Consider the following 12,586-nt stretch of genomic DNA (forward strand, 5'->3'; position numbering starts at 1 on the left):
TCAGCTCTCAGTTAACATAAGTAAAAGAGGATCATGGGGGACCAATGGTCACCGATTAGGCATGGTTTGTTATATAGAGGGCGCAAGTAGCTACCAGTAGTGCAGTGGGCCTTTAAACCTACTGCCAAGTGGGAAAGTGGGGCTGTATTTTATTGTTTTAAAATTGATAATATTAATCGTTACTTACTTTGGAAGTTTGAATGTTTTCCAAGTGGGGAATTTGTATAACTTTGTTCAATCTAACCTATATGATACAAATTAAATCAATGTTTAAGATAAACTAATTTCTATATTAATACAGAGACCATCAAGTTCTCATGTAGGCAATGGCTTATTTTGACTGCATGTTAATCTTTAATCCAGTATCTATTATTAGCATTGGGTAAAACTTAGTGTAATATGTCTACAGACAGTATTCTGCTGATCAAAGTGTTTGTTTGTACTTTAGTTGCCATGGAAATGTATGTAAACATACACATATATGTGCATTGTATAAGTACAGTGTACAGCACATGTGTAGCTGTAAGTTTTGTTTGTTTGTTCCATTGTTTTACCTGACTGATGAGAAACCATACAGTCATGTGTATGCTTGTAAGTAAAGTAACCAGGTAACCGGCAGCTTCTAATCCTGTCTGAGGGACTTGGTAAGTTGGTAATGAAGATTAATGCCTTACATACATGTAATTCAAGTACAAAGGGCAAGGAATACAAAGTCTCCCAAGGAAATTACTATCAGCTTTGCCTTTGACATATGACATGTTCAAACATAATTCATACACCATGAAAAGGTCCCCAGAAAATCTGCCCAGGAAATTACTATCAGCATTGCATTTGAAATATGACATGTTGAAAAATAATTCGTACATCATGAAAAGTCCCCAGTAAATCTCCCCAGGAAATTACTATCAGCTTTGCCTTTGACATATGACATGTATGACATGTAAAACATAATTCATACATCATAACAAGTCCCCAGAAAATCTCTTCAGGAAATTACCATCAGCTTTGCCTTTGACATATGACATGTATGACATGTTCAAACATAATTCATACATCATAACAAGTCCCCAGAAAATCTCTTCAGGAAATTACTATCAGCATTGCATTTGACATATATTCAAACATAATTTATACATCATAAAAGTCTAATTGTTTAACTGACTGATGCTAAATGTAAATGTAAGTATGTATACTCGGGGACAATCAAACCTTGAATATATTTTGCTTTAAATATACCGCCGAAAGTCAGAGAAGCAGATTGATGAAAATTTGATGAAAACTTAAAGGGACTTGGTTACATTGTTCAGATGAGAGAAAATGGTGCTAAGGAAGCGACTTCAATGCTAGAGGTACAATTAAAGATATCTGAAAGTTTGAGTGAAAACAGACCATTAACAATGATACAAATTGGGAAAAACTGATCAGAATGATTCCTTAATTCTCCCAACTTTATTATTACAATTTAATTACATTTTAGGTGAATGAAAATCGTCACAAAGCAATGAATTGGCTCTATATACCATTCCAGACATTTAAGTGTTTTTAAAAGCCTGTTTTATGTTTTATTTTCATGGAAAAACAGTTGAGAGAATTTACTGTTAGAGGGTGTTGCACGGTGACACCTTCAAAGAAAACCATAAATATCTTTGTGGTTTGAGAATTCTTTCAGGATATTTTGCATGTTGGAAAGTTAGTACAGTAGAAGGAATATAATAAGTAACGTTTCATTAAAATATTACGCAGTTTTTTCATCGACCTTCAACAATGTTTAAAATACTGAGTCACTTTAGTGACGGTTTTGTGAAACGCTGTCCCTATTGCCCGAGACAGTCCAGAGTTCAGACTGTTAATAACTTAATACATGTATGTATTGGACAGTCTTGCCAAGTTGCCATTTCCCAATTAGTACGAGGGTGAGACGTTACTCATCACATCGTTAAGTTTAGTCATGAACCGATACAGGTGTGAATAGTTCGCTAGATTCAACACATTACAATAGGATTAGGAAGCCTTCTCACTAAAGAAAATAAAGAACTTTAGTTGTGGTGGATTTTTTTTTTCTTTTGTTGTAATGAAATTTTTTGATAAAGGTCAGAAATTACTTTTAACCCAAATAATTTGCTTGGAATGACTTTTAAAAAAAGGGTAAAATCATTGTTTACATTGATTTTTTTTACATTAAAGGTAAAGACCAGTATTGGAAACGCCCCAATTTCAAAAAATGAAATGGAAGCTCTTATTACCAATCATGTGAAAGAATATGTTTTGAATATTACATGACGATAACAATTTTGACGGGAAACTGCCTACTAATTGATATATTTGGTAAATTAGTATATCTATATACTGTTGAGAGATACAAATGCACGTGTCGCGCACGTGTGTGTAGTCCCATATACATCTTTCTGTGTACAGTGCTTCTAACTTTATGAAGACTTGGCCAAATTTCTTATAATTTTGATGATTCGAGAACCTTGCAGTACATCTATGCTACTGTAGATGATCAACCTTTTCTGATCGATTTCACAACGTTTCTTTCATTATGCAATTGCATGACCATAACTGGTCTTTAGCTTTAAAAAGGCTTTTTATTATACAATTACTCATCACATTATTAGGTGTACATGTAGTCATGATCCTCCTAAGGTGTGAAAAGTGTTCTTACTTCAACACATCACAATATAATTAGGAAGCCTACATTGTACTTACATGTACAGGGTATATACACTGTAGATAAGGATTTTTTTTCAAAGTTTCTTTTATTTATTGATGATGATACTGTGATACTGATGACAATTAGTCATGGATCAGTATTGTTATCTTATATCTTCTGCTTGTATTCATTAATAAATTAAATCAATGTGTTCAACATTGATTTTAAATTGAAAAGTAATTTTGATTACCGGTACATGTAGGTGTTTCATTGTACTCATCACATTTGGTTTTACTCATGAACCTCCATACTTGATTCGATTAGGAAGTTTACTCACTAAAGACATTAAAGAACTTAACTTCTGTCATTTTTGTCCCTTCCATTTGTTCTAATGAACATACTTGATATGTTTTAACTGGTCATGTACATGTACAGTACATGTGCATAGGACAGAAATTGTCTTTATCCCAAACCTTTGCTTTTATTGATTAAATGAAAATGTTTTTTATATTGAAAAGGTTTAAATTGAAAACAATTGTTCAGATCTCTGTTAAATATACATGTACATGTACTCTTGAATCCTGTAATTTGAAAAGACTATAGGGCAACATCTTGTATCCAGCAAATGATACATGATGACAAATATTTAATTATTTTCAATCCTTAAAAGTGTCTTATTTCTCTTTAGTAAGTTCAAAGACAGTTTTTCCTAATCAATATTTGTAAAATAATCTTTTAAAATGATGATAACATTTTCACATATGGACAAATAGATGCAGTTGTGTACGGTATTTACTATTTAATCAAGAAAGCAAAATATTGGTTGAGTATCAGGTGGTTACATCACACTGGGTATGTGATATTTATTTGGGTATGGTTGTTTTCTGAAATAAAAGTTTTCCTAAATTCATGTACACACAAAGTGAAAATCAATTCAGTTTGATAAAATTGACTACTTTCATGTATTGTTTAATGTTTATCACTTCATGAAAGAAATATAAAACTTACATGGACTGGTCTTCCCAACAATACTTACACTGTAATGCCTTTCATATTTTCATTGTGCAAACTTCGGTATGTACCCTACATGAATATATTGTAATTGATACAAGTTATATTTTAAAGATGGAGGGAATGAAGCCATCAATTAATCAAACAACTTAAAAGTGTTGATATTCTTCATCGTTACTAAATAGTAAATCCCTACATGTACAGTACATGTAGTACATGTATTACTACAGAAGATATCACTCATATATCACATGATTTAGTGATGATCCTTTAAAGGTGATGATGATATATTGATTAATCTCTTTGTCTTTGGTCAGAGCCAGAGGTTAAACAACAGATGCCACCTCAGGGTCAAAACGTGGTTTGAATTTCTAATTTAGGGAGATTTCTTGCTGCTACTGTAAATAGGCATGCCCTGATTTCCCTCATTAGACCGAGGTTGCAGAATAACCCGCTATTTTAACTAGCCTATAATTAGCCAATTAATTTGAGTCTTTCATCAACCCGCAGTTCCAATTAGCGGGCTATTTGGTTGAGAAAATATTCCGAGGAATCTTGGTCTTGTTTCCAAAATAGCCTGCTATTTCCTAATTTTGCGCCATCCAAGCTATGTAGGTAGTGATGAATGTATTGATCTGGTGAAGACGCAATTTCAAGCTTTAGGAAAATATCCCGAGTTTGAAAATAGTGGGTTATTTTGCAACTTCAGTCTAATGTAGACAGGCCTAGTATTTGTAGTAAGAACTTTAGCAGGGAGGCGAGGAGAGTAACGTGACCCAAAAGCTGGAATAGTTTACCAGTGTTTTTAGAGCGAGCATTTACACTACAAAAACTTGTGGGGTTTCGGCCAGCGTTTAACAAAAAACAAACTTTAAATGTGGGTTTCGTAGTTTGCTTTGCAACTTCAGACAAAACTCTAGAATGTGAGAAAAACAAACAGGTTTTGCTTGCAGTGTGCATGTAAATGCAGCTACTGTACATGTAGTAGTACATGTAGTTGTACATTGAAGCTCTTGAGACAGTTCTGTACAAATACCAGGGAGGTGATAGGGAAATCATGGACCTACTACATGGGGAAACTCCCTGCAAAAATACACTGTGTTCTTCTACTCCTGGTTGGAAGCTGTGAAGACATGCCATTTTGTTTACTCAAACCTTCTAAACCATTTTGTTTGGGTCAAGAGAAGAATGCACATTGGAAACAAAAAAGGCAACAAAACAAAATCCCCTGTTGTGAAAATGTAAATACCGGTACATGTAAATAGTACATATACAGCGTATGTAGATGTATGCTCCATGCCATTTCTTCTTCTTCTTGATTTGTTTTTGTTTGGCAATCAGTCACAGTTGACTATTTTTGCCACACACTATTTTATGAATTATTTATATATATACATATATGTACAATTTCATGTCATAAATGACTATTTTTAGGATTCTTTCTCTTTCCATCCTCTTTCCTTCCTCTTTTTTTCTTTTTAGACTCTATAACTTTTCTTAGAGAGAAAATTCAATAAATTAATAATTTTGGAATGAGACGACGGCCTAGCAAGTTGTGAATGAAAAACGCCTATAAACTAAAACTAAACGTACATACATGTACTTGTGTTTACGCGCACGTGCGCGTTCAAATATCACCTCACGTATGCACATGTGTACTTCGCACTTACCCCCACCCTTTTCAAAATGCCATCTTACCAGTCTTTGAGGTATATTTCGCAGACTTTCGGTTTTAACCTAGGTCACTTCAGCATAGGTGAGGGGGTGCCAGCTAGCATGTGATGTTGGAGGTGATCACCGAATTGTTAGAAAAAGTAAATGGTCAAATTAGTTACAAGTATTGTGGGCTTTATTGGTGCAAGAAAAAGGAAAAGAGAAGATAAGAAGAAAAAAAAAAAAAAAAAAAAAAAAAAAAAAAAAACCTCAACAACAATTTAATTGTTTTGATACAGCCGCTTTGTTCTTAAAACGAAGCGAACTATTGCTTTTTGTTTAACTATTTCTGAAAGTTTAAGTAGTGTCATGGTTTGTCATGGTTTGCCATGGTTTGTCCTTTCATAGTCTACACTCTACAGGCACAGACCCCTTGTAAGTAGCAGTGTCTGCAATATGAGACTACATGTACATAAGGCTCTGTACTTTATAGCCGCTCCTCACATAGCCAAAAACTGACAGGTCTAGGCTGTGCTCAAGTCTTTAGGAATGGTGATAAAGTGTCACATTCGAGTCTGAGCTTGGAGACTAGTCCTTTCATGTGAGCTATCTATGGATGACCTCACAAACGGTGAACTCTACCAAAATGAAAGAATCCTGTATTTGAATACCAGGAAGCCCTTTTTTTACAATAAAAAAAAAGGGGGACAAAGATTCATGGAGTGGGCTCTTTGTGGTGATGTGCTCATCACCTGATCTCCATTTAAGCCTTTGCATCATGTAGACAACAATCAACACGAGACTGATGTCATAATGATCTTTTATGGTGCAGCATGTGTAGGAGGATTATGGCAATGGTATTTTGAAGGATGGTGGAAGAGGAAATAGAAGGAATCTGAAGATCAGGGGGTGTTTCACAAAGACTAAGATCGACTTTAAGTTGGACTTAATTAACTATGGTAGGATGTTCATGCCACTGTTTGCTCTCACCATTTACTGGCATTGGTCTCTCAAGAGATGTACAAATCACGGTCACAAATCTTCAGAATTTACATTTTTTGATAATTCATTATTGAAGGAAAAGAAATTATCTAAAGATCATAATGGTGAGAGCAACCAATGGCATGAACGGCCTGCTAAAGTTAGGTCCAACTTAAAGTCGATCTTAGTCTTTGTGAAACACTTCCTTGGTTGCAATGAATAATAATGTAAGATGCTTGGAAAACTTAAGTAATGCCGAAGTAAACGTACTGTATGTACATGTTGTAGACTGAAAAGGCGAAGCACTGTGTAATCATACTTGCCTTGGTTTCAAGGAGAAATACAAAATACATGTAAGCATCTTTTTGTTGAGCTCTTGAATGCACCAACGAAACCATTAAGGCATTGAGAATTTGATGAATGATATACATTACAAAAAAGTGAGAGGTTTTGTAGAGGGGAATGAAAGTATAACCATGAGTTAACTGGTGTATGTATATCTCTTGAAAATGCTTAATAAGTAGCAAGTCTGTCATCAAGAAAATAGATTACAACTGTGGATCATCAAAGATGTTTTAATGTTTCTCTTTTTAATGAAAGGAACCTATGAGTTTGAGTCTTCATTACTAATAAATAGTGAATACACAAGGAAAAAGAACAACTTTACATTAACTGTACATGTACATGTACCTGAGCAGTCATTCATTTACAGAATTCCCCTTGTACCAGATTGTTTGACCTTTTCCCTCCTTACAAACAAGATCATCTAATTTTAAACCAGGAAGCGTTTTACAGTTTTATTTGAATCAAACACAAACCCTGTCTTTACAGAGAATTGAGCAGTCTCGAAAACAAATAAAACCTGTTCCTAATAGGTTGACCTCACTCAAATATGAGAAGCATATGTTTGCTTTTCTTTGCTTTACCATTCTAGGTTCATGTCCATTCAGTTCAACTTGTAGACTTTCCGCCCTCTTTGATGGGAAGGCCAACTACAAAATGTCCAGCTTTAAAAAAATCCTGAAAAAATATTGGGCAATCTTATGTTATGTACAACTGTATAAAGTAGAAACATGCATATTAAAACCTCAGTATTTCCAGTATTGACTGCAAAAAATATAATAATTTCAATATAAAAGCATAATCAATATTTCACAAATAACAACATAACCAATAGTTTACATTAACATTATAATATTTTGCAAATTAACAATCAAAATAAGAGTAAGAATTACTGAGAAAATTATGCATACTTTGCTTTTTGAATCAATACATTTTTCAATTGTTTGCTTCTTTGGGTTATATGAAGAAAAAAAGTGTTGGGGGTTAAAGATAAGGACCAGTTATGGTCATGCGATTGCATTGTGAAAGAAACGTTGTGGAATCGATCAGAAAAGGTTGATCATCTAGCATATTTTTGGTGTGGACTGCAGGGTTCTGGAATCATCAAAATGATAAGAAATTTGGCCCAGTCTTGGTAAAGTTACAAGCACTGTACACAGAAAGATGTATATGGGACTACACGGCACGTGCACGACATGTGTACGATATCTATCCAGTCCAAATAGATATAATAATTTACCAAATATATCAATTAGTAGGCGGTTTCTCGGCAAAATTTGTATCACGTACATTGTATTAGTCAAAACACATTCTTTCACATGATTGGTAAATAAGAGCTTCCATTTCATTTTTTGAGAGGGGGGCGTTTTCGAAACTGGTCTTTACCTTTAACATTTTTTTTGGTGGAAGATCCCTGATAGGTCTCAAATCATGCCAAAGTATTCTAAATATTGAATATTATCAATAACTAATCCAAGGTGTTTCTCTCTTTGTGTTTGTCTTTCAGTTTCAACAGCATTATTAAAATGGTCTTATACTGAAAGCAATGCCAACATACCAAACCTCTACTCCTGCTGGTCAGATCTGGACCTTGCCATTCAGACACTCGCACAAGAGAGTATTGATCATGTAAGTATAACAGTGTGGAGTTTATAAAGATATTGCTATTGTGAAAGGGGAAGTCTACCCTGATATGAAGTTGGTTTAAATAGAAGCCGAAAAATGAGAGGAACAGGTCAGTGAAATTTAGAGCAGAATCTGATAAAAAATATGAAAGTTATGAAGTTTTGAAGTGGTAAATTTGTGATGTATCTTGCAAGGGCCTCTCTGAATTACTCTGTTCAGAAAATGTCATGAACTTTCATTTTCTTATTTATTGATGATGGACTAGATTTCTTTCACCTTGTTTGGCGTTCGACAATAAGGGATATAGCAACGTCGATCTGGCGCTGCTCAGTGGCTGCCGGGCTCACGATCAATTGGGCAAAAAGAATTTCTGTTTCGGTTTAATAAAATTTGGAGTGGACTTAAAAAGATTATTATTATTATTATTATTATTATCTCATCAAATCAGCTCTCAATTAAAATTAGAAAATGGAGATTTACGGATTATCAGGGTGGACTTCCCCTTACTTTTAGCAGTGTCAACACTATTCTGATTCTGAACAGTCAATAAATATGTTATGGACATTGTATACTTTTGTTATCCTTTTATATCATTTATTGAGTATTTATTCATCAACCACATAAACATCTAATATATGATTCACTATATAAATTGGATACCATAATAGGGACTTTTAGATTTAAAAGTGCAAATCTAAAAGTAGATTGTTGTCATCTTTGAAAATTGACATAGTGATATACTCAACCAATAAATCAATAACTGAGAGATAAATACTTAGTAGAACACACAATGTAAATCAGATATTTGTAAGCTAATAGTAAATCGTAAACAGACAGAGAGAATGAGAGAGAGAGAGACTGAGAAAGAGAGAAAGAGAAAGAGAAGAAGGGGAGGGGGATAGAGAGAGAGAAAATCAAATGGGGTCCCTGATGGGGGTACAACAATAGAGAGAATAAGAATGGAGAGAGAAACAGAGAATGAGATGGAGAGAAAAACAGAGAATGAGATGGAGAGAAAAACAGAGAATGAGATGGAGAGAAAAAGGGTTTGAGAGAAAGAGAGAGAAAGAGGATGAAAGGGAGAATGAAGAGGGAGAGAGAGAGAGCACGCGCGTGTGTGGGGGAGAGAATTTGAGAAAGAAGGAGATATATTGCATTGACATATTTAGGACAAAATTAGTTTGTACATTTAAAGACATCCATGGCATGTTATCCCTTTTTACATAATCTTTCAAAGCTGGGTGCCAATGAACTACCTATGAAAGAGACAGAAAGTTGAATGATATTAATAGTTCCTGCAGTGGGACACCTTCGAAGGTCATATTTAATAGATTACCACTCCCTACTTGTCCATCTTCACATGATGCACCGTGAATGTAGGTCGTTTCAGGCGGTTTATTAGGGACTTTTAGATTCGCACGAAGACAATGTGGATTGCTACGATCGACGTCCTTTTAATGCACTGCTTTGAATGGACGTCACACGTATCAGTCCACGCAAATCTAAAAGTCCCTTTTGCAGTTTCGTCTACAACCAGTTCATCTGCTGTACTACTCAATTGTTCTAATCTCACATGGTCTACACCCAGACTGTCTACTCTCCTCATGGTCTAATTATCATTTCTTCTGATTATAATAAGGTCTAGTGACCATTTAGGCTAATAGTCATTTAGTCTAAAATTAATTTGGTCTTAGCTCCAGTTACATGTAGGATATTAGTCATTTGGTCTATTCATTTACATATAATCTAATAACTACCCAACTACAAACTGCAGTCTATTCCCATGTGGTCTACAGCCAGCCCGTCTACTCTCCTCATGGTCTAATTAAAATTTTGTCTAACTACCATGTCTTCTGATTATAATAAGGTCTAGTGTCCATTTAAGCTAATAGTCATTTGGTCTAATATTCATTTGGTCTAATCTATAGTTAGTCTACCAACCATTCGGTCTATTGGTCATTTAGTCTAATTTCCAGTCGGTCTTATTCCCAGTTTGTCTAATGCCCATTTTGTCTACTATCTATATGGTCTAATGATCTTTTAATCAGGAATAATAATCATCATAAAATGATTACTAGACCTTATGTATTGTAGATGAATGGGCATTAGACAAACTTGGATTTAGACTAACTGGTTACTTGGGCTAAAACTTCTAAATGATCGAGTAAGTTGTCTGTTATGCCGGCAGTGTGCGGTGAAGTTACTGCACTTACATGTACTATGATAAATAGCGAGATGAATAGAAATGGTTTATTAAACAGATTATCACAGCCAACGGCTGAATTGCGATCCATTTCACAAAGATACAATACAATTGCAATTCAAATTCAAATAACAAAAAATATGACATCAAACATATAGACATTTCATAAAAATTCATTGATCAAATTCAATTTTTTGTTAAAAAAGAAAGAGAAATGGAGAGGTGTAGGAGAGGGAGAGTTAGAGTGATTAATTCAAAAAGAGAGAGGCAGAGAGAGAGAGAGAGAGAGAGAGATGAAGGGGGAGACAGACAAAGGGGATCCTTATTATTATAGATGAGGGGAGATGGCAAGAAACATTCAGAAAATCAAGATAAAAACTATCATTAGTCATTCACACATAATATAAATTCTAAAAATACACTTTATATTACCGGTAGTAATACATTTTATTGAGAAGATTTATAAAGTATGGAAGGGAGCTGCACTGGAAGTGTTTTGTTTTACAGTGGTATTGTTTTAACTTTGATTGAGCTTAATGTATCAGACTGTGATAATCTGCTCATCAATCAATGCATTTTGGTAATTATACCCACGTGCAGGGAACAATTATTTTTGGGAACCACAAAAAATAGCTCTGTAAAACAATTACCCCAAACCCATCTTTCCTGAATGAAACCTCCAGAATAGTTCCTGTAAATTAATACAGTAGAGTGTCCGTATAAGCTCTTTTAGTACACTGAATTCACATCAATTAGTCATGAGAAATATGATCTTTTTTAAATGTATATGCCACTGCTAAGTTTTTTAAAATCATATTTCCTGTATAATTACTATATTAAAAAAACACACACAAGGCAAAGTGTAATATGCGTCACATTTCAATGCTAGATATACAATGAAAGATAATCTGACTGTTTACCCGTAAGTGAAAAGAAACCATTAAAATATTAATGATAACAATAAAAACTGATCTGATCGATTCCTAAATCCTCTCGAATATACTATTAAAATTTAATTAAATTGTATGTGAATGTAGATTGTCACAAAGCAATGAATTGGCTCTACATGTATATATATATACCATTCCAAACATTCAAGTGTTGAAAGATTTTTAAAAGCCTGTTTTATGTCTTATTTTTTATGGAAAAACAGGTGGGAAAATTGATAAATGTGTTGGGATATCTTACTGTTAGAGGGGGTTACACATTGACGCCTTCAAAGAAAACCATAAGTATCTTCGTGGTTTGAGAATTTTTTCAGGATTTTTTACACGTTAGTACAGAAGTAGGGATATAATAAGTAACATCTCATACAAATTTTACACAGTTTTTTCATCAGCCTTCAACAATGTTACCAGTTCAATTTAAATGTTCTTTTATTCTTTACAGAGTGTGGAGTACAGGAAGGTATTTAAGGACATCAACTTAGAGGGAAAGAAACTGAATGAAATCCAGAAGGAGAAAGAGAGCAGTGCAAAGAAAGTCTCAGGAATCAAGAGACAGGTAAAGAAAATCATTCAAATTTTCCTTGTTCCCCTATCTGTAGGACCATTCGCATACAAGGCAAAGTCAAGATTTGAATTCATTTTGCCATTGTTAACATTTTAAAATTTAAATTTGTAATACTTAATTTTTAATATTTCAAATTGTTCTTGACTTTTGATGTCTTGTCTCGTCTTGACTTTTCTGTGCCTTTCTTTCCTTTTCTTTTCTCTTTTTGTAATTGTTTTAGTTTAGTTTAAAGGCATCGCTAAACAATGTTAAATCTGAGATGCATGGCCCTACGTGTTATCAGTGTCTGTGATATGGTGTAATACAGAAGCCCTAAAAAATTGCAATTCAAAATGATCATGAAGTGCCTCAACAAAGTAAAAATCTTTGAGTGACCAGTTTTACTCTTTTTTCCCAATAGACTGTAGTGTTATAAAAACTGTTAGGAAAACGAAAAATGAAATTTCAATTTTCAATCTTAAATATCTTCATAATCAGACAGGCGATCGGCTTGTAAACGTCATGGGTTTCCTGACTGACCTAGAGGTTTATAATTATGATTGCAGCATGAGCTAAATCCAGGATTTTGTTTCAGAATCTGAGGCAATGTTACCGAGTCACTTTAA

At 34.1% G+C, this 12,586-nt stretch overlaps 1 protein-coding gene across 3 annotated transcripts in view; it reads left to right on the forward strand.

Annotated features, from left to right (window-relative positions):
• LOC755633 overlaps window positions 1-12,586 on the forward strand; it is a 36,411-nt gene that overhangs the window by 3,137 nt on the left and 20,688 nt on the right. For all 3 annotated transcript variants that reach the window (XM_030981696.1, XM_030981695.1, XM_030981694.1), the window contains exons 2-3: window positions 8,148-8,269; window positions 11,859-11,972. In XM_030981696.1, coding sequence (XP_030837556.1) covers window positions 8,148-8,269; window positions 11,859-11,972 — 236 coding nt within the window. The remainder of the gene's footprint in view (window positions 1-8,147; window positions 8,270-11,858; window positions 11,973-12,586) is intronic.

The sequence above is a fragment of the Strongylocentrotus purpuratus genome, unplaced genomic scaffold, assembly GCF_000002235.5.
Source record: "Strongylocentrotus purpuratus isolate Spur 01 unplaced genomic scaffold, Spur_5.0 spur5_scaffold_12, whole genome shotgun sequence".
NCBI lineage: Eukaryota > Metazoa > Echinodermata > Echinoidea > Camarodonta > Strongylocentrotidae > Strongylocentrotus > Strongylocentrotus purpuratus.